Source organism: Cyprinus carpio, unplaced genomic scaffold (genome assembly GCF_018340385.1).
Source record: "Cyprinus carpio isolate SPL01 unplaced genomic scaffold, ASM1834038v1 S000006753, whole genome shotgun sequence".
Lineage (NCBI taxonomy): Eukaryota > Metazoa > Chordata > Actinopteri > Cypriniformes > Cyprinidae > Cyprinus > Cyprinus carpio.
Window position 1 is genome coordinate 1,881,165 of NW_024879352.1, and position 22,868 is coordinate 1,904,032.

The 22,868-nt window shown below is 38.0% G+C and overlaps 3 protein-coding genes across 4 annotated transcripts; 1 reads left to right on the forward strand and 2 right to left on the reverse strand.

The window, feature by feature from the left end:
* Window positions 1-322: 322 nt before the first annotated feature.
* LOC109113011 (multifunctional protein ADE2-like) lies at window positions 323-11,751 on the reverse strand. 2 transcript variants are annotated; one of them, XM_042755868.1, is made up of 15 exons: window positions 11,298-11,751; window positions 10,049-10,438; window positions 9,902-9,970; window positions 9,081-9,818; window positions 8,408-8,485; window positions 7,846-8,021; window positions 6,073-6,109; window positions 5,042-5,239; window positions 4,258-4,436; window positions 3,973-4,152; window positions 3,735-3,848; window positions 3,432-3,515; window positions 1,350-1,530; window positions 972-1,130; window positions 323-652 (listed from the first exon to the last, which is right to left on the reverse strand). In XM_042755868.1, exons 1-15 carry the CDS (start codon window positions 11,674-11,676, stop codon window positions 486-488), a joined length of 3,129 nt encoding a protein of 1,042 aa, XP_042611802.1. In that variant the 5' UTR covers window positions 11,677-11,751; the 3' UTR covers window positions 323-485. The 2 variants fall into 2 exon arrangements, with proteins under 2 accessions (XP_042611802.1, XP_042611803.1); XM_042755869.1 differs by lacking the exons at window positions 7,846-8,021; window positions 8,408-8,485; window positions 9,081-9,818; ... (1 more) ...; window positions 10,049-10,438; window positions 11,298-11,751 and adding an exon at window positions 6,235-6,376.
* On the forward strand, window positions 6,702-16,845 carry LOC122144738 (amidophosphoribosyltransferase-like). The gene is made up of 11 exons (XM_042755871.1): window positions 6,702-6,834; window positions 13,105-13,171; window positions 13,320-13,526; window positions 13,628-13,740; window positions 13,864-14,009; window positions 14,599-14,671; window positions 14,832-14,983; window positions 15,400-15,525; window positions 15,612-15,835; window positions 15,929-16,049; window positions 16,180-16,845. Exons 1-11 carry the CDS (start codon window positions 6,707-6,709, stop codon window positions 16,341-16,343), a joined length of 1,521 nt encoding a protein of 506 aa, XP_042611805.1. The 5' UTR covers window positions 6,702-6,706; the 3' UTR covers window positions 16,344-16,845.
* On the reverse strand, window positions 16,410-20,968 carry LOC109051423. Its single transcript, XM_042755870.1, has 10 exons — window positions 20,747-20,968; window positions 20,554-20,620; window positions 20,345-20,397; window positions 20,029-20,059; window positions 19,891-19,916; window positions 19,722-19,797; window positions 17,990-19,524; window positions 17,724-17,757; window positions 17,557-17,608; window positions 16,410-17,232 (listed from the first exon to the last, which is right to left on the reverse strand). Exons 1-10 carry the CDS (start codon window positions 20,828-20,830, stop codon window positions 17,193-17,195), a joined length of 1,998 nt encoding a protein of 665 aa, XP_042611804.1. The 5' UTR covers window positions 20,831-20,968; the 3' UTR covers window positions 16,410-17,192.
* Window positions 20,969-22,868: the final 1,900 nt, after the last annotated feature.

Genomic DNA, 22,868 nt, shown 5'->3' on the forward strand with positions numbered 1-22,868 from the left:
GACAAGCAGAAGCCCACAAATTGTGATCAGATTCCAAGAACTAAGGCAAGAATGGATCACCATCAGTCAGGATTTTGCCCAGAAGCTAATATGCAGCATGCCAAAGCCAATTGCAGAGGTAAGGAAGAACAAGAGTGAACACTGTAAATATTGACCTTTTTTTGCCAATAAAAGCCTTTAAAACTTTAAAAAGCATTTTATATGGAGGATTTATTTTTTAACCAAAAAGTTATTGGATAATATGATTTAGGACAGTGTTTATCACACTCTTGGCTTTTATTGCTTTCATTTTTGCAGAAAACAACCACCACCAAGACAAACGTAACTGAGGAAAGTTTATTGACGTAATGTACACAAGAAATGGTATTATTGCAAATAAGCTCTTGGTCACATTTCACATAGGCTTGTTCAAAGGCAATGACAGGTGCGTACACAAAAATGCAAGCAGAAATGTAGTGGTTGAAGGGAATGAAAATGCTGGTTTATTACAGGCTGCACTCTTGCAGCTTCTTGTCAGCCTGCTTCAGGGAGATCCAGGTGTTCAACATGGATGCTCGAAGTTTGAGCCAAACCAAATGGTCGTTTAGACCCAGAATCTGAGCTGCAAACTGAGCAGCAGCTTCTGGAGAAAGAACCGTGGAGCAACCCAGACCTAAAAAAGAAAGAATGAGAGATTATTTAGTATTACACCTACAATACAACTGCAGTGTACACTAGCATTCAAAAGTTTGGGGCCAGCAAGATTTAAAAGAATAATGACAATAATACTATTTAACATCAACGCATTATAATGTTACAAAAGATTTCTATTTCAGAGTTGAATTTCTCTATTTTCTTTTAAAATTGAACAGCAATATAAATTTTAATAATATTTCACAATATTTCTGTTTTTACTGCATTTTTGACTGACACTGTTGTAAGTGTGACAGATAATCGCATCATGTTTAAAGACGAAGAAAATCGATCTGTACCACTAGGCATGCGAAGAGATGACCAGATGTCCTGAGCACCCCAGTCAGGGGTAATGGGAGGACAGTTAATAACCGGATACGCAGTGTTTCCTGACATCACAGGACCCAAGCCATTACTTCTGCCTGCCACTGCAACAAAGATGGTGGGTATGCCATCACCTGAGGAAAAAAAAAAAAAAACATTGATAGATTTAATTAGGTACTGAACTATGCAATAATCTCACTCTACTTAAAGCCTTCTGGATTAAAATATTGATGTCTGAAACATTAACCACTGTAATTAACACTAGTAGTTTTTTGATATACATTTTATATAAGATAAGAGACTGCAGAAAGGACATTCTGTTCTTAGTGTTACGTAGTTGTGTTTGGTCATACCCTCGTATTCAGCTTTGATGCGGAGTGTCTCATCAGGGCCTTTATGGGCAGAGGTGACTCTAAGATGGCAGGGAATACCATAAGAGCCACAAGCCTTACGGATCTTCTCACAGTGAGCCACATCTGAAGTAGAGCCCATCAGAACGACGACCCTTCCTTTCGCCTGTGACTCTAAGAGCAGCTAGATCACACACAAACAAATTCTCATCAGTTACTAATGTTTCAGTTAGGCTCTTCCACAAACATAGCATTATTGTGATATTAGGAATAGTGGAAAAATGTCACTGACAACAGAAAAACAACAACAATCATTTCTTTGATCTATTAGGAATCCCATTCTAAAGTGAAAAGTTTCAGTCAGGAAAGGTGGTAAGGTTTATTCAGACTGGGAAAAATTCATTTAGATGTTGCGCAAGACTTTATTGGAGGAAGAGGGACGGCGGGGTCATTGCGGTCTTCTGAGGTTAATGGCGTGAAAGCCTGATCTGGGTGAATTAACTAAACAGCACAAGGTCAAAGAGCTCTATGTTAATGTTCAGCTTCTTGATGCAGATTATGATAAATTAAATTGACTGCAGTCAGTTTTTATTACTTGAGGATCTTTAAATTCACGATGAAGTGGACTAGCGGTAGATAATTTCTTCTATATTGTGACACATGCAATTTTAATGAATGAAAAGAAACAAAAGGGCAGAGACTTGGTTCTATGATTGTATGCCTTGGTCCTTGGTTCTATAATTTGTGCATATATTGTCTTCTCTTCCGGGTTTGTTGTGAACGCAACTGCTGTGACGGTTGACGTATTACGCTGCTGACGTGTTCTCTGCTGCGCCCCATAACAAAGAAAACACGTCAGCAGTGTCGTACATCAGCGGCGTCACTACAGTGTTGTGAACGCGCTCACAACAGACCCGGAAGAGAAGAAAATGCTGAATAAAGTCGTAATTTTTGTTATTTTTGGAGCAAAATGTATTTTCGATGCTTCAATAAATTCTAACGGACCCTCTGATGTCACATGGACTACTTTGATGATGTTTTTATTACCTTTCTGGACATGGACAGTATACCGTACATACATTTTCAATGGAGGGACAGAAAGCTCTCGGACTAAAACATCTTAAACTGTGTTCCGAAAATGAACGGAGGTTTTACAGGTGTGGAACGACATGAGGGTGAGTCATTAATGACATAATTTTCATTTTTGGCTGAACTAACCCTTTAAATATCATGCTAATATTTATCATACATCCCTACTTTTTAGTAAAGCAATGCTATTCTAAAGTATTTGATTAGTTCTTTTGTTTGAATTTGCATCACACCACATCTGCCAATTATATCAATCCACATTGCCGCTGAAAGCTTAAGGCTACAAGCTTTTCAGTGCAAAATTCAGTGCAAAATATGTTTGCCAACTATTAAAATGCTATCGGCATAAAAGGTTTCAATATAAAACCTGAGGTAGCGTCACACACACAAACAGACACACACATACAGATTTAATTGATTCCTCCAACAAAATCCATCGACTTCTCTAAAATATAATAAAACAATATTTCACCACAAAAACACAAACACATACTAAAAATATTTGTTAAAGTCTTATTTTGTGATGATCTCAGAGTAAAAAGAGGTGTTAAAGTCTTATTTTGTGGTGGCTGTGCTTAACAAAATTTTGTTGAACTGAAAATTTTGAAAGTCTGACAGTAATCAGTGTTGAGTACTACTGTAAGGTTAACCCTGCCCTGTTTGATTTAAATGTCTGAAAATGATTAACGTTTGAAAACATTCATTAGAAATTTAGAAAAGCAACTGAAATGTAATCCAATGTAATAAGTTACATTACTTTAATAAAGTAATTGAAACAGTTACACTACTTATTACATTTTAAATATGGTAACTTGCAATCTGTAACCTATTACATTTCCAAAGTGACCTTCAACCAAAAACATGCATTTAAAAATTAGATAAGGTGAATTTCATGCTAACTTTTGCAATTTTAATATGAATAGAGAAAAAACAGTGTGACTTACATCCCTATATTACAAGAAGTGTAAAAATATTAGCTTTTGTAAAACATTGTACCTTGACTCGCTCTGCAACCCACTCAAAGTTCCTCTTCACCATCTGCATGGCCTCAGGAGTGACTTCTTTCAGGTCACGGTACACCCACAGAGAACACCATTTAAACTGACAGTCATAAAGATCATACTTCAGGTTGGTTAATTCTCTCTAATCGGCGAGTTTCTGGAAAGATCGCGATCATAGCAGAAGGACATCTGCTTCCTCAGAATTAATACCAAACTCTTATTGGCGGCTAGCTTTACTCCAGTGAAGAATTAGTGTAAATCCTTTATGTCTGACATGTATAGATATTTGGCTACTTACCTGTTTGTCTTTCTGCTGGCTGCGATCCCCAGCAGGCCAGAGTCTCCACGAGTCGTTGTCAATAACATCAGCCAGCACAATCTCTTTTGTTGTCACGTTCACACCAAATTCAATCTAAAAGGTTTATGAGCATTAAACATTTACCATAGGAGTCAATAGTAGCAAATATCACTGCCACCAGTTACACTAACAGAAACTTCCTTCAAAAGTGCTAGTTTAATACACACAGGTTTCTTACTTTCATATCCACCAGCGTGCAGTCCTGTGTGGCCCAAGCCTTCTCCAGGACTTCAAAAATGGCCACTGTGCTTTTGCTCATAATGTCCACCTCACAGCGGCCAATAGTCAAACCTGCCAACTCAAAACCAGCTGCCAAAAGCTGCTCCTCTGACCACTGAGGATCGTTATTGGCATCATCCTGAACAATAGAAGAATAACGGAGGACATCAATATGGGAAATCTGTGAAATGCGATTGATAAAATGCCTTCTCAACAACTTTATTTCTAAATAACAGAACCTCACCTTAAAGAACATCTCCATTTTAAGAGGAGTGAAGCGGTAGCCTTCTTTGACCCCAGGGTTGCGTTTGAGGAAGGAGCCTGTGGCTATCCGTCTGCAGACCCACTCAATGGGTATCATCTCACATCGGGATGCCACAAAAGCAGTCTCAGAATGCTGCCTGACAAATGCCGTCTTGAACCCTGAAAGAAAGTGGTAGAGTCATGATTCACATTACTGTGTGTAGAAAGGACAAAATTATTGGTCTAGTACATTAATGGCATTTACAAGCAGAGTACAGTTATATACTGACACTGACTGTGCAGAGTACAGGTATTACAGACAAAAGACACATGCTTTCACACAGTGAAACTGGGACAGCAGTCTTAATAGCCTGAACACAGCAAGCATGTGTGTAATTTTCAGTTTAATTAAAGGAAGCATGGCTGTCACAAGGCAGTCGTTCCCCAGAGTATACACACCAACTTTAATTCACTAAAATTGCTGAGGTTGTGCGAACTATTTTAAACGTAAATGCCCTCTTGTAACTTTGAATTTGGGCCTCTCTCATGAATGTCTTCAACTAGATTATACAAAAAATTATACAAACCAGAGTTTGAGACCTATTGCATTGCTGAAATTGTATTCAATAAAAAGCAAGGTACTGTGGGTCAGCACTACTTGCTTGCCTGTTTACAGTACACCTCCATCCTTTTGAATGAATATTGTTTGTGACAAATGGGCAAATAAATTAATCAGCTTGTCAAAAGATTAAATAAATAAAAAATCAACAGAAAGGAAATCTCACCAGCATCCTGTAAAAGTTTGAACACACAGCTGGTGGTCTTGTTGGCAATGGCTGCCTTGCCCTCCATCTGATCCTTCCGAACCGCATTGCCCGCTGTGATCTGATCTTTAGACTGGACCAGAACATAACCCGGCTCATCCACAAGCTCAAAGATCTGCTTGGTCTTACCCTCATTCAGTTTTTGACCTAGTTTCAGTTCTACACATAAAAACCAAGGCAACAATGCATGTTAATTGATGTAAGTGCATGTGACTTTGAGATGTAAATCACTGCAAATTATAGTGAACAAGCACATATGGGTCTGACATTATGACAATAAATATAGCCATAAGCAGTTTTTCAATCCATTATTGTATTAATATTATAATACCAATATTAAAAATAAATAAATTAAATTGTACACCAAATCAAAATCAGTATTGCATAAGCAACATGAGGGAATCCAAGCTCTCTTTAAGATCCTCATGATGGCTTGGCAATTTTTTTTAATAAATTCATTTATTTTTAAATGTCACATATTTGATCTTTTTATGAAAAGATATGTTGTGTTGAGGAAAAAAAATTACTAAGTCTAAGAAAAATTGGAATATTATTTGATTTAAAAAAGGTTACTTTGTAAAAAGGTTTTTTTTTTTTTTTTTTTTTTTTTTTTTTTTTTAAGAAAATAAATTTTATTTTAGTAATTTATTCTGGATTTTTTGGAGCCATTACATAATTTTATTAGAATTTCTTTAAGAACAAAATACTACATTTAGCAACAGAAAACCTTCGTTTCTAAAAACTTTAAAAAAAGAGAGAGAGATTTTAAAACATTCTTCTTTATTATATAGATTTGTCACTGACCCATATTCTGATATAGCTTGACTGAAAATAATTATATTACCTCTAGTAATATTACTTCTTCTGTTTGACAAAAGAACTGAAGTATTAACTCATGCCACATGGGTGCATTTTATTCACTGCCTCACTGCACAGCAGTAAAACATGGTGAACAGAGAAATAATCAATCAGACAAATGAAACCAAACTTACCTGTTGTGTTCGCCATTATTGTTGAGCTTTGATTTTCCTGCAAAAACGATTAGAAACTTGATTATTCTGTGTTGCTGGGTTTAAAGCAAACGTTTCAATAACTACTTGTACTTCAGAGAAAGGCTAATATAAAGTATGTCGAGGAGGAGTGTGAGACCCAACTCATTTATTTTCACGAGAGCAACGCGTTGCGACACTCTGCCGATTCATAAAAACCAATCAGAGTCGTGCCATCTTTACCACGTGGGCAAAATCTTGATCTGCATACTTTAAAAGACAAAAAACTTATCCATTGAATTGAAGCAAACAATCATGCTCAATCTTTGCAAACTATGTTTAAGTTAAGCAAGACATTGATCGCATTCGTCACAATTTATCCATGAGACTTTGTACGTTTTAAGATATTGATTGGACAAAACTTGCTCTTTTTCCTCCCCAAACTTTTCTATTTTTTTTATCTTCTCTAGCCTGTGCTTCAAAGCTGGCGTTTTTTGTTCATGTGAGCATTTGTGTTGCCAGATCCTCTGTCGCATGTTCCGCTGTGTGGCAAAACACGTGCTTCGAGTGACTCCAGCCAGCGTGGAAATACACGCTTACACTACAAACGCATTCAGCTCGCCTCGGAAAGGAGGACATGGAGTTTGAGGAGTCGGGCATTGGGGAGGAATGCGGGGTGTTCGGCTGTGTGGCGGCGGGGGAATGGCCAACACAACTGGAGGTCGCGCAGATTTTGACACTTGGACTTGTTGCTTTGCAGCACAGGTAAGTGTGCTGGTTCCTACAGAGGTGACTTTTATTGTGGAGTTAGAGACTATTACTATAGAACAAACATTTTAAGATCACCCCTGCTGAAAAATATAACTTGCTGGTTTCCCAACCTGGCCAGGCTGTTCTGTTGGATATTAAAGGGGGTGAGGTGGAAGACCATGTTAAACCAGCTAAGACCAGCAAACCTTCTTAGACTGATGTTTTTCAGCAGGAATCTGTTTGACCTAATTTGCACCCCTAGGTACTGAAAAATTAAATAGTGTTTAAATCAGTTTTTTTTTTCAGCCTGTTTAGACATAAGGACCACCCACCCCTGACCCCTGTCCCCAGTCAATCTAGGTAGCCCAATATTCAATAAGCTTTTTCTTAATGATTATATTCTATAATTCTTAACAGATCGTGAGCGTACCAAATTTAGCAATAGATTTTTCTTAGTATATATTTATATTGTTCTTTTGGATTTTTAAAGCGCATAGGATACATTATTTCCTAAATGCTTTATATATCCGCCCTGGGTAATAAATGCTTCATCAAAGCTGGTTCTCCCGGGTTCTCCCAAGCTAGTCAGGCTGATATTTGAGGGGTTTTGGCCAGTTTTTAGCTGGTCAAGCTGAAAGACCAGTTTACTCCAGCTAAAACCAGCATGGATCTCCCTGTGGTTAAAAATCTTCCCTGAATTATTATTATTATAATAATAATAATAATACCAGCATGGATCTCCCTGTGGTTAAAAATCTTCCCTGAATGACAATACTGAAATTAAACGAACCTCTTGTTTCTCATAATTGTTTGCATGGTGTACAAACTAATAATGTATTGTTCTTAATTATGTACATGCATAATTCACCGGGGCAACTTTTGCAATGGCCTAATCTGTTTTCTTAATGTTATAATGCTTTATGAATGCTGATGTAGCTCATGGTAATGATTATAATGGTTTGCAATACCCTGCAGCTATGCAGTTGAATCACAGATCAATAGACTTCCATTGTCCTGCCGTCTCACCGATTGTTCAGACGTGATTGCATTAGATGCCATTGAACAGATCGAGGTGATCTCCATGATCGGAATGTACGGATCCTCCTCTTCTTTGCATTGGAAGTCTATATTCTCAGACCAATCTGTGCTGCTTTCTCCATCATCAGTGCTCTGATGAAACTGTTTACAAAGCAAACGTTCCCCTAAACACACAAGATATAGTGTTATATGGGTCAAAGAACATCTTTGTTCACTGACAATTTCTTAATATGCTACTTTTGTCAAAGAATCTAATACTGACTGAATTTTATAATTAATTTATTTTCAGTAATCAGTATTTCTTTTATTGTAGTGTAATGACTCTTAGTTGCATCCTGATTCCCTTTTATTTAAACTTTCAGATGACGAAATGGTTCAGGATTGTTTGCCACTGTCTATGTATCTTGTCAATGTGATCTTATTCCTGTCTTGATTCTATTAGTCAAACTGAAGTCACAAGATCAACTCACACCTTACTCTCACTCTGCTCATTACAAATCTCTGTATTAGTCTCTATATTCTCTATAACGAGGAGAAAATAATGAAAAACCTTCATCTGCAGCTTTCCTTTTTCTTCCTTTGGTAGCAGCCGCATGCTCTCCCCTTGTGTATGATGGGTCGCTGCTGTCTACATTGCAAATGTATGCACACATATTGAGACAATACAAAACATTAAAAGGATCATAAGTCATTGGTTCTCAACTGGTGACCCATGAGCAAAAAAAAAAAAAAGGGTTTGTTCTGATAGCGTTGCTACCAGCAGAGAAAGAAACAATACTAAGTGCAAATAATAAAATGCAAAAGGCCTTTCTGTTTAAGGGAGGGAAATACTTCCAATATCTTGTGTTGCTGACGTCAAAGGCTTTGTGTCCGATCAAACTGTTATTTTACAAATTCATCTGCCAGAAAATGCTACATGGACTGGTTGCATCATCCTCAAACATGCCCTCATTTTCAAAATCCATGAACAAAGCATTGGCAGTTAAATTAAAATATGACTACAATAAATATGGATTCAAGAATTGAATCAGTGTATTGATGCAGTACGTTATGGTCTTAACATAAAAAAAAAATATATTTAAAAAAATCTTTTATTCCACTTTATTTCATTTAGTTTACTTTCATATGATAAACAAATTTGGTCATGCTTTGGGCCACCACATATCTAATGTCAAATCGGATGCAAAACCAGATGAGAACCACTGGTACAATAATTTTATTACCTGGGTTCCTTCTGTACTTATGACTGTCGTCGTATATAACACCAGTGATGGAGTCAGTGGAGACATGCTGTTCATATTCTATCTGAGGGCTGCCAGTTGACCTCACTATCCTGGCATTCATTTCAGGCATCCCATATTCAACATTTGACACTTCCTCTGGTCTTGTTAAAATTCCTTCGGTGTCATCTTGGTTCCGAAAGACCCTTGCAGAAATGGCAGGAGATCTCAAAGCGGCCTCATCCATGGGTGACTGGTCATATCTAACCGCCACAATGTCATTGTCCTCCTGTGGAAGTCCACCCATGGAGTGCTCCTCAAATGTTGGTGGAGTGAACATCCTGGAGTTCCTCAGTAAACTATTTGTGTCTGAAAACTCGGTGTAGGTCAGGCGACTTCTAGGAGGCTTGGACAAAAGGGCATCCAGCTGTTCGTAAAATCTCATGACGCGGCGTGGATCCCCGATATCTGCTTTTCCTCTCTGCAGAGAGCGGTAGAGGTACTTCAGGTTTTTGTACTTGGTGCGACACTGTTTCCAGTCCCTTTCCACACCTTGCTGAAGAAGCCTTCGTGAAATCTGCACGAATATGTCTTTGTTTCTGGTTGAGCCCTGTAGCTGTCGCTGAATGCCTTCTTCGGCCCAGATCTGAAGCAGTGCAGCCACCTCTTCCTCACTCCAGTTTCTGCCTGAGTCATGCACTGTGATTATGTTCATCTCGTTTGCGGCTGCTGCTGTTGTCGCTGAAGAAGAAATTAGTTTTTTAGAATTTTTGTTAAAAAATTGAAGATGTTGAAACAACATCTATGTTTGTATCAGAACTCACCTGTCTCTCTTGCAATCAGTGGATTAGTGGTGGCATTCATTATTGTTTGCGTCTCTGCCAGGCTTTCATCTAAAGAAATGGTGAACAGATGCAGATGGTGAACTTGAACCATCACTGTTTTGTTGTAATTGATAACACAAATCTTACCGTCGTCAATCTTGATAACCTGTTCTTCGACAGGTTCACGCCTCATGGCCACCTGGTCCCTGTCTGGTATGTTCCTAGATGACTCGTCCTCTTCAAATCCACCCTCGATGTCTTTGCCCTGCATTATAGCATCAAGCTCAGCAAAGAACCTTATCTGCCGGCCTTGACTCTTGCTGACTTTGTAGTCATATTTCATGTTCTTATATTTGGTGCGGCACTGTCTCCAGTCTCGCACAACACCGTGTTGGCGCTCCAGCCGACGTGCCATCTCCTGGAAGATGGCCTTGTTTCTGTGGGAGCGTTGGAGCTGCTTGTGAACCTCCTTGTCGGCCCAAACAGTAAGGAGAGCCCGAACTTCCTTGTCAGACCAGTGCCTCCCTCCTTCCAGCCCTAGAAGTAAATTGGATCTCACTTAAAAACAAGTTTGGCAAGATTAGGCAGAGGAAAATTTAGTATAAACAATGGGGCTAGATTTGCACACCTACCAGGTGGGTTTTTAAAATCCACCAGGTTTTTGTTTGGTTTTCAGTTTTTTCGACTACAAGGGCCTCCTAGACCACAACAAAGTTTGGCCACATGACATAAGTATATATATATATATATATATATATATATATATATATATATATATATATAATATATATATATATATATATATATATATAGGATAAGTGTATGTGTGTGTGGTGTGTGTGTGTGTGTGTATGTGTATGTATGTATATATATATGTATATAATATATATATATATAATTTTTATTTATTTATTTATTATTATTATTATTTTACTCACTATTTCTACCTGCTAGATTATTTCAGTACTCGGCATAACTAGAAAAATGTATTCATTAAAAAATGCTCATGGAGTAAGTTATATGAAGTAAGACAAGTTTTTCAAGACCGTAGAAGTCCTTTTTTTTTTTTTTTTTTTTTTTTTTTTTCAAAGAAGTCGTTGGGGGTGGGGGGTATTGTGTTGGCAGTTTAATTCTTGTTTTGCTTGCTTGAATTTTAAATCGTTTTAATTCATTTTGAGGCCCCATTGTGGGCTCTGGCCCCTGGTTGGAAACCACTGTTATATAAGAAATAAAAAAAAGTTTTATAAAATTGTTTTTAAAAATATATTTGTAATTATTTAATTATGCAAGTTACACAGAAAATTTAAAAAAAGAGCAAATATACAATTGTAACTTGAATGCTTCATCCAAAAATGAAGCATTCATGGTTGTAGCTTCGTTATCATGTGAGTGTTACCTTCCTGAAGACCTGGCAGTGAAGCAGCCTCCTCTCTTCTGGCAGCCGTCGGCTCTTCATCTGCCACGTAAGGCCTTTGGGTCGGCAGCCTGCTATCTGCAGAAGAGTGTTTGTAGTTGGTCTGCGTAGGCCTCCAGTCTGGAAGAGCCATGCTCCTACTCTGGGCCTTACAGTCAATCCAGTCTCTACACACCCCAAGCTCTCTCAGACGGCTTGAGATAGCCTCATACTTGGCCCTGCTTTCTTCCTCTTCCCAGGCTTGTCTCTCCCTCCACACGGAAAGCAGTGCTTTCACTTCCTCCCCTCTCCAGTGTCCAGCTGTGTCCCTCTGCCTCTTGTCCTCTCCAGCATGCCTTTGTTGGTCTGTTTCAGGCTCCATGTTTCTAAGCTTGCCTAGAAATGGCTTCTGTTTGTTCGCCTCTGCCTTTATCCTCTCTGCTCCCCCTCCCTGTTGACTTTAAGCTCAGTGTCCAAGGCAACCAGACGACTGAGCCAGTTAGGAACAGCCACGTGACAGAGAACAGCCTCATGACTGGCTTAAGCTGTGTGCAGCGGGGGAGGGCCGGGGAAGAAATGTGAGAAGTGGCTTGGCGAATGAGCTGCACTTGCTGCGTCGATCTTTACTCAATAAGACACGTGGAATAGGCTCAGAGGCATTTGACTGTGCGAACACATCTATTTTGAATGTCTTTTGTGTTTATTTTGTCACATCTTTGGGATGAACTGCCTATGCTTTCCCTCATGCTTTCTGTCTCATACTCTCTCTCTCTTACACTCTCTCTCTCTCTCTTCTCTCAACACCTCTCCTCTCTCTCTCTCTCACACTCTCTCTCTCACTCTCACACTCTCTCTCACACTCCCTCTCTCTCTCACTCTAATCCCTCTAATTCCCCCTCCCCCTCTTTCTCATTGTCATTCTCTGCCTAACCACTTCACATAAACCAGTTTGATCTGCTTTAGTCACACTCTGTGCAGTCATTCACTCATTGAAACAGATTTGGTTTGATTTTGATCTTGTTGGTGTAAAATATCGGGGGAAAATGGGAGGGACACATTCTCTCTTCAGACTTTAGTCTTGCAAAGACATGTTTTCTAATGGATTACCACATGCAATATCACTTCTTAAACACCATCAGCGTGTTTCAGTCTCAATATCTGCACTTTTTTATTATTATTATGAAAGGTACATTCCCTTTATTCAAAGAAAAGTTTAGCACATCAAGAAATTAATAAAAATCATGTACACTAACATGAGATGAAAACTTAAGCCATATTAGAAGCTTAATAAAAGCTTTTTTATTTCTTTGTTCAGATCACATGACTACTATATTTTTGGTATGAACACTGATGAAATTAATCATGCCCGATTGTAAATGGATCATTCCTACAATGTAATCAGTAACTGAAAAATGTTATGTAATGCCTCCTCAGTATTCGCTACTTTTCAAAATGTCTTTAATGTCTATAAATTATTATTTTTTGACTATATGCATATTTTGAAATGTGATTTATTCCTGTGATGGCAAAGCTGATTTTTCAGCAGCCATTACAACCATTACAAAAAAATTCAGGATTCTTTGATGAAGAGAAAAAGATCAGCTTTTTTCTGAAATTGAAATATTTTGTATCATTTTGTCTTTACTGTAATTTTTTTGCATTTTAATGTGTCCCTGCTGAATAAACTAATTGACACCACATTTTTGATTGGTATGTCTGTGTATGTATTAGACAATTGCTAAATCTGCATAATTTATTGTAGATCTTTAATGTGAAAAAAAAAAAAATTAAAGTACTCTTTGTTCGATAGGGGTCAGGAGAGTGCTGGGATTGTCATGAGTACGGGAACAAACCCACCAACATACACCACCCTAAAGGTAAGGTAGGAATAACACAGCATTTCGATGCATACAGCATCTGCTTCTTACTTAAAACATGATTTGTTCCTGTCCCATGGGCCAACACATTTCAACGTACAGCAATGAATGCAAGATTAGACATGCCTGACATAATTGCTTCTCACAGGGCATGGGTTTAGTGAATACAGCTTTTAAAGCAGAGGATTTGCTGAAACTGCGCAATGGTAACCTAGGCATCGGGCACACGCGTTACTCCACCACGGGCATCTCAGAGCTGCAGAACTGCCAGCCTTTTGTGGTAGACACGCTGCATGGCAAGATTGCAGTAGCACACAATGGGGAACTGGTCAATGCCTCCGCACTGCGAAAGAAGGTGGGCTTTGATTCTTAAGGATTACATGAGACTTCACATAGTTTCAGGAGAAGGGATGAGGGTTTTTTCTATTTGATATAAAGTATTTGTGTGTGTTGTAGGTTATGCGCCATGGCGTTGGCCTCTCCACCAGCTCAGACAGTGAACTTATTACCCAGCTCCTAGCTTTGACTCCACCCATGGAGGAGCTAGACACTCCGGATTGGGTGGCTCGGTAAGTTGAGCATGTCTACATCTGATCAACATTTGTTAAATCCTGTCAGAATTACTGATTGCAAAGTGAAGTCCACTTCTGCAGTCTTCATTTTTATGTATTTTTATTGTTTGTTTTTCTCAGTATAAAGAACCTGATGACTGAGACGCCTACTTCGTACTCACTGCTAGTGATGTATAAAGATGTGATCTATGCAGTGAGAGACCCCTATGGAAACAGGCCTCTTTCTGTTGGACGTCTAGTGCCCATCTCCAGACTGCACAGCTCAGGTGTGTGATTCAGCAGTGAGGGAAAGGGTTTGGTCACTTATAACATGCATTTGGGAACTTCCTATATTTTATGTCAACAAAAGAGATGCTTTAAGTGCTGTTAAGGGCTATAAATATTAGTAATTTTATAGTTATACTGTAAAATCAAATAATTTATTATTATTGTATTCAAATTCTAATGGCAAATATTTCTTATTGTTTAATTTTAGTAATAATAATAATAAAAACATTTATTATTTGTGAATAGCTCTCACACTCAACTACAAGGTACGACATGCTACAGCTGGTAATCAACATGGACACAATCATACTACAACAGATTCAAAGGGCCAATTATATAGTGTCAAGACCATCATTTTAGATTAAAATGTTATGAAATGTGACTGTTGAGCTTTCATTTTTAGTATGCGAAATTTAGTAGCTTCTTTGTTTTTCTCCATGACGTTTGGGGGCTGTTTAGAAGAATATGTATATATTCATGACTGTGCATGTCACGGTATGCAAAATAAAGTCTGAAGGGGTGCATGTGGCCTGTCTGTGCTGTACCTTAGGTCTAGAATGGTGCTAAACTTGTTTTTTGATTCTGTAGGTGCTGGAGAAACAGACACAGAAGGCTGGGTGGTCTCTTCTGAGTCCTGCAGCTTCCAGTCTATTGGAGCAAGGTATGTTCACATCATTCTGACAGAAACGCTTTGATAAGTCTTTTTGGCTATTTATACATTTCTTTAAAGGAGTTTCCATCCCAAACCTGCACAGTAGCTGCTGCATATTTTAGTGTTTAGTTTGTTTATTGTGTATGTGTTTTAATTTTTCCGTTGTCAGGTATTATCGTGAAGTACAGCCTGGAGAGATCATCCAGATCTCTAAAAATGGAGTGAAGAGCCTGAGTGTTGTCCCACGGCCAGAGGGAGACCCTCCTGCCTTCTGCATATTTGAGTATGTTTACTTTGCCAGGCCAGACTCCATATTTGAAGGTAAGTTCATAATGTTTAAGATCATTCTTATGTTTTGAGTAAAAGGAAAGCTTGAGATGTAACTGTAATATGTGGGTTAAACCAAATGATTGGGGTTAGTAAGATTTTCAGCCACTTCGTATTGTTACAGATGTTGGTAGTATATGGAAATAAACAATGTGTTCACTTTCTCCATGCACTCAGATCTCCCCATTTGTTTTTCAGTTAAAATCCATCATGTGATGCTTTTTGTTAAAGTTTCAGATCATGCTTCTACATTTTTGTATCCCAGCTCACAGTTAGTTTGATCAAACACAGTGCATTATGGGTGTTGAAGTTTCTATACCTTTTAAGCGAAAGGGAACACCACAGGCCTTTTGCTCAGTTTCTCTAGTCACCTATTAAAAAAATAAGTAGCATTTGTTTTGGTGTTACAGGTCAGATGGTATATACAGTGAGGCAGCGCTGTGGACAGCAGTTGGCCATTGAGGCTCCCACTGATGCTGATGTAGTGAGCACTGTTCCAGAATCAGCCACACCTGCAGCATTAGGATACGCACAACCAAGTGAGTAACAAGGATGCTGTACACATCTGTCATAATGCTTTGTTTCTGATCCATTACAAAGCGTTACATTCTATCTCTTTCTTAGTCAGGCCTTCCATATGTAGAGGTGCTTTGTAAGAACCGCTACGTGGGCAGAACGTTCATTCAACCAAACACTCGCCTACGTCAGCTTGGAGTTGCCAAGAAGTTTGGGGCATTGACGGATAACTTTGCTGGCAAACGAGTGGTGCTTGTCGATGATTCGATTGTGAGGGGCAACACCATCTCCCCTATTATTAAACTGCTGAAGGAAGCAGGTGCAACAGAGGTAGAAATATATTTGAATCAATACTGTATGTTTGCTGCTTTGATCTATTTTCACAGACACAGTGTCTTTGTCATGTCACATGACACATCACAGGTCCACATTCGAGTTGCATCCCCTCCAATCCGGTTCCCATGCTACATGGGCATTAACATTCCTACCAAAGAGGAGCTAATTGCTAACAAACCAGAGTTTGAGGATATAGCTGGTTATATTGGTAAGTCAGGAGCAGAGATTTGTTTAATTGCTAAGGTTTTGTAATGAATACTTCCCATCTGAAAACAGAAAAATGTCATTTATAATTATGTGGTTTCATTGTTTGTTTGGTTTTTCTTCGCTTTGAGCAGGTGCTACAAGTGTCCGTTATCTGTCAGTTGAAGGTCTGGTATCTGCTGTCCAGAGTGGGATAGAGTCACATGGGAAAGAAGAGAGGATCAGCACTAAGACTACTAGATTTGGTCATTGCACAGCCTGCCTCACAGAAAAATACCCAGTGGAGCTGGAGTGGTGAATTTCATCCCTCCGAACTGCTGTTCACATAAATGTCCATTCATTTCTGTATAGAATAGTTTTAATCTTTGAAATCTTTTGTTAATATGACTAAAACCAGAATTAAACCTGGTGCTGCTTTAACATTTTTAAATGTCATTAAAGCCAGGCCAAATACTATGTGAATTAAAATAAAACATTCTATTTTTCCTATTCTCATACATTCCTTTAAGAGTTGCATTAAAAGCATTCCTGTTGCTGTCAGATTTAAAACCACTACTTTGGTCAAGATTCTTGTCTAGTAAAATCACTACATCTTGTAAATATCCAAACTTTTAAACGATCCATTTCAGTATCCACATAAGCTTCTGGACTTTTTTCTTACTTTTGAATCAATGTGAACTTTAGAAGGCATGCTTCTTAAGGAAACCAACTGTTTCTTTTCTGTTAGTCCTCAAGAATGCACAAAATGAAACTGTGTACGTGAAAAGCACATATTTGTTTATTAAAAAGTTTGTTGAAACAAAACATTTGAATTATTTACAGACAAACATTCCATTCATCAACGCACATGTAATTGGACACTTATTAAAAAATACTGGGTTCCATTAAAATTGATAATATTAAAACAAAGGGGTATTTCAAAGTGATGGAAATATATTTACACAGCAACATTGTAACAAACTGCTGCATTTACAGGTACATTATATTTCAAAAAAGAAAACAGGACTACTGTATTTTAAGCACTAGGTTTACACATTGATGTCATCCCATGCTTTTTCACTAGGGGAAACTTTATATATTCACAATATATGTTGTGTTTATCCCATAAGGGGAACTGCAGGCTGTGGGACGCATACAGGAAAACACATCACTGCAGAAGACCATACTGCAGTCGCCTCCTGGAGAGACTGAAGAAAACAGATCCTCAATCACCATGTTAAAGACTAAAAGAATATCTGATCACTCACAAAAAAACAAAATCTTCATTTTTTCAGGAATGCACAATATATTACCACCATGTTGGTTCTTGGCCAATATTGGAGATTTTCACTAATTCACTAATTTATAGCACTTTTAAAGTTATTAATTTTGGTTAAAGTTAGTTTTATATCTTATTTATGCAAACTATATTAGACAGAATTTTAATATTGGTACATCCCTAGAAAAAGTCATATGGACTAGTTAAAATGCAGGCTGTGAGAAATTAACATAGTATTTGGTGCAGAATTTACCTAAGAGAGAGTGGCGAGGTACCCTGATTAAACGGTCTCATGGGTGATACAGCTGTTGAAATAAAATACTGATGAGTTAACATTTTGTACTATCTGTAAGCAAGATACAGAGGCCATGGTGATGCAGAGCAAGTATTTTTTAGAGACATTAAAATGTGACTACAAACCCTCCAGTGTATGGACTCTGCTTGGGGCATCTCTCTGCAAAGGAAGTAGAGAAACCAATGGTTTACTCTTGTTATTGTTAAACTATTAAAAATCCTTTTTGTTAACTGAAATACTGTTGAAGTAAAATATTAGATCAAAAACCTGAATGGATATTAGACAAGTAAATGAAATAAGTTGAAGTACAAAAATTACTAAATGGCAATTCAAAACGATAAACAATACTAAAACAACAATATTACATAAGTCATATCGATTATGCTTTTACCCAAGACAAATTTAATTTAGCCTCCCTGATTCTTCTGAGGTTTCCAGTGCCCCTGAGGAACCGTGGACTGGGGCACTGCAGCAGGATGGCTCTATCCAAGGTGTGTTTGTCTTCAGAAGGTTCTGACATGCCAGGGGTCATATAGCTGTCTCTCAGCTGGAGATGTTTAAGTGGAGAGCGACTCTCTCTGAAGCGTTTGAATCGGAGTGACTCTTCCACTTCAGGTTGACGGCGGCGTTTCTTGAGCTTGGCTCTCAGTGGTGTCAGAGCGAGAGCAGACATGCTGGAGGAGGAAAAGCTGGGGCTTCGGGACGTCTCCTTCATGTGTCTCTCACACAGGTGACAGTGGGAGGAAGGACACGGCGATGATGTTCCACGACAGATGAAGTGGTGATACAGTTTTCTGAACTCAGCATCAATCTGCAGTTCACTGAACGAGTGGGTGGACTGGGGGCCAGAAAGTGAGCGTTGACGGTTGGATGGAGTGAAATTGGATTTCTCCACTTTGGATAAGCTTCGGTCAGGGTGGTCGTAAACAGACCACCGGGCGGGTGATGACAACGGCACCTGTTTGGCACCATAAGGAGATCTGAGAACCTCAGAATGGGACAGATGGTGGACAGGAGACCTTCGCTTTGGACTTGCTGTTGAGTTTAATTGTCTTTCCATGTTCAGCACACTGGGTCTGAAGCTACTTTTCCCACTAGGAGATAAAACACCAATGAGACCACGGTGAGTGAGGGGAGGGACTGGAGAGTGTAGGTGGTCACTGAAACAGTCTTTGTCCAATAAGGAAGGTCGGGAGGTCACTGATATTCCTCTCTGGTCAATAAGAGACAGATCTGCTCTGCTTTGTCGTGGAGACGCAAGAACCGAAGAGGCTGGAATAGCTTGAAATGTTGGTCCAACATCATAGGTTTGGTCCAGATCTGGAGATTGGTCACTATATGAGGGGGAACCAGAATATGCAGGTGTGGAGAAGTCAATCACACGCGCAGGTTTACTGGTTAAATGCAAATCAGTCCATGAACACTCATCCGTCACACCGCTCACATCCACGCTGTTCCTCCTGGGTGAGTAAAAACAGGCACTGGCCTCGTAGGATGAATTTTTGAGTGGCGAAGACCTTGATTTGTTCTTAAGCAAATGTTTAAGTTTGTCACTGCTCTTGAAACAGTTGCTAATGTTTCTCTGAACTGGACTTTGACTGGTAAATGAGATCTCTGTTGTTTTGTTCAGAGTGCAGTTGTGTCTGTTCTTAAAGGATGCATTGCGATGCGACGGGCCGCCTTGCCAGTGTTTGCGGCGGTACTTCTGCACCACGGCCCTCGCCGTATCAGTCACGTGCTGTCGCCGGTATGCCTCGCCGATCTGGTTGAGCATGCTGGGATAGACATCCAGGAGGGTACTGCCATGGCTGCTCAGTGTTTTCTCCAGTTCTTCATCCTCTTCCTCAGGCTGAGATGGCTCACCCCACAGAGAATCAGTTGTGTTATTCAGATTCAAAGAGAGCTGGAATGATTCACCTCTGTGCCCTAGAAGATTATAATTGAGACAAGATTGTGATGGCAGCTCTAAACATAATTTTGTATTTCTTCAATAAATGAATGTAAGAGCATACAGTGTGTAGTTCATAAATATAAAAAAACTGTTTATTTTGTGATAAAGTGCAAGGTTACTTGTTTGTTTTATATTTATATGTACATATAAGTGTTATATACTCATTGCTTACACAGATTTTCACTGTTTTCCTTTTGACTTGACCCATTAAGATCATCCTCAGAGATCCCTGACACATCCATCTGAAACTGGTGGAAATAACAAAATAAGTAAAATAAATTATATATATATATATATATATATATATACTTTTTAAAAAGCTATCATTTTCTTTTTACTACCTGATCATTTTCCTGGTCCTCAAACTCTATAAAATGCATAGGATAAAAAGATTAAACATGAGAAATAAGGATAAATGGCATTATACTTAAAACAACTGATAAAAAAATACCCCAAAATCACAATATTTTGTTTCTTACCCCTCACTGAAATGTCTGCTCTAACTCGAGTCTGCATATAAGAAAAGAAATGTAATAACCATTATGCAAACTTACACAAACTTGGGCAAAAAAAACAACAACAAAAAAAAACACTCATATTTCAGATCAAAGCTAATGTAAACTTGCATATTACGAGTTTACTATCATAACTATATCCTACTGAAGAGCACCAATATCTTATTTGCAGAGGAAATTTATTATGTCCATGATTATTAAATAAACAAAAGCAAAATATTTCAGAAAACATTCAATTTAGATATGTTTTCTGGGTTATATTTACAACAATGACTCTCACCTTTAATGCTTCCAGCTCACGTTCTCCCTCTGCGCTGTCAATGGGCACAGGACCTGCAGTCACATAATACACAAACTCAGAAACAAATCTTAATGATTAGGGGAAAACAACATAACATCTATTTATTGATTTATTTTTTTATAACCCGCCCAGCGAGTAGAAATGCTTAGATATCGATTTTTAATTTCGATATTTCGGCCTAACGTTACCTCTACCAGTCCTGCAGGTCATTGTTTTCAGACAGACGTCTATCCCAGGATCATTCAGAGTAGAATACTATAAATAACGTAATAAACATGAAACACGTTACTACATGGATTCGCTACAGTTTTTTAGAAACATAACATTTGGTAAGATATGCGCCAATACATGTACTTTATCTGTAACACTAACGTTACGTACCTTTTGAAAAATAGCTTCCATCGTGTTTCTAAACACATCGTCGTTTCTCTTGAATTGATCTGCATATAAAGGTTTTGCAGACATGTTGCATTAACAAAATATATTGCAAAAAATGTATTTGACCAATATAAACTGAGATTTTACAGCCAGCCAGCGGCTCGTCTGAACTTTCAAATTTCTCCCCGAGTAAAAAACTCGAGCTGTGATTGGACGTTCTTTCAAGCAACACGAAAACGTCATCTTAAAGCGCGAATTTGTCAAATGAGTCACCTCCACGAATCGGTTCTTTCGAGCAGTTTGCAGGCACAAAAGAGATTCTTTGTCATTGCGTAATTGCGTCTCCACATGGTTCACTGCAATTTTATAGCCACAAATGGCTTTATTTTTCGATTATGTTTTATTAAAAAGGTTGTTTTTTTTCATTATTGCATGTGCCCTATATACTTATTGCAGTGATTCATCACATTAAATAACTTAGAACATAAATATACGTTAGTTAACTTTCACATCATACAATACAAAAAATAAAAATAAATAAATAGTAATAATTACATTTGTTGTCTAAAAAATCGGTCTGAGTCGTTATCTCGAGAACCGCTCGGACCGAACAAATGACGAAATTCAAACGACCGATCTGCCTTCCAACTCTGCTATGATCAAATACATCCAACAGAGGGAGCCTTTGGCTTATGTTTAACACCCATCCGGAACAACAGGTGCTTCCAAAAATAGTGAAGGTCCCACACAGTTGTATTGTGCCTAATATTAAATATCTAAAGTAAGAACACATTGAACTTTTAGTTGAAATCTGCAGTTATTAGGCTATATAGTTGATTTTTACCTGAATGTGTGTCATTGTGTTCTTAATGTGTTCACTTTTTTACCTGACAGCTATAGCAAAAATATTACATTGAAATGTAACTTTTGAAAAAATAAAATAAAAAACTACATTGGATTTAAAACCTTACAATGTTCATTCAAATGTTGTGAGATAATAGATGTTTAAATATATTGTCCTGAAGTCATTCAAAGCAAGAGACTCTACACTTCCTACTAATTTTTGATAGTTGTAATCTTGTTGTGTGCTACAGTGGTTACTGTTTTCTAATTCTGATCTCTGTGTTTTCCATAAAATAAAGGTTTTTGTTGAAAATGCCTTGGTTATTTTGTCAAACATACAATCAAACATACAGCTAATATTCCTTCAAATTTTGAGTGATGGAGATATACAATATATAGAATATCAAGTATGGATGTTCTCTAATTCAGATCTCTGTTGTATAGTACTGTTCCTATACTAAAATATTATAATTGACTTTTAATTATTTTTCCAGGCCACTCCCACCTCTTGTGAGATGCTTTGGAAGGCTGTCTTTCAGAAGGAGTTGCGTTGTTCAAATTCACCCCTGAGGTTATTGGCTTTTGGAGGAGAACCATGTCCATCTTTAAGTCTTCTCAAGAGCTGGAAGCAGGAAGGCAATGTAATCTTTACGGCACCCACTGTAGTTTCTTGCTGGGCAAGCTGGTACAAAGTCCCAGACGAACACATGTTCTTGGAGAACACGTGAGTGACACCCAGAAACTAATAAAATGGAAACCAACAAAATTACAAAAAAAAAAATAATGTTCGTTTAAAACTGAAAATAGAAAAGTTAATTCAAAATATTCCTAAAAGCTCTAATAGTAGCTATGTTAATCATTCTAAAACAGTCTATAGAGAATGTTTTCTCAAGGTCCACTGCTTTATTTTAAATTGACCTAAAAAAATATTCTTAAATATTATTCAGCCATTTCTTGTAATGCATTTTTGTTTATGTATCATAGGTATGATTGTAAAGAACAGATGAATTTGTGCCCCATGGAGAGCCGATGTTAGATACCGTAATAGAGGTGAGAGATGAGACGGGATGTCTCGTCAGTGAAGGAGAAGGAGAGCTGCTCATTGGTATGGTACAATTGTATCAAACATTAAAAAAATAAAAAATAAATAAATACATTTTTCATAACTGTTTTCTATTTTAATATATTTTCAAATATAATCTATTCCTGTGTTGATAAAGCTGAATTTTCAGCAGCCATTACTGCAGTCTTCAGTGTCACACAGTCCTTCAGAAATCATTCC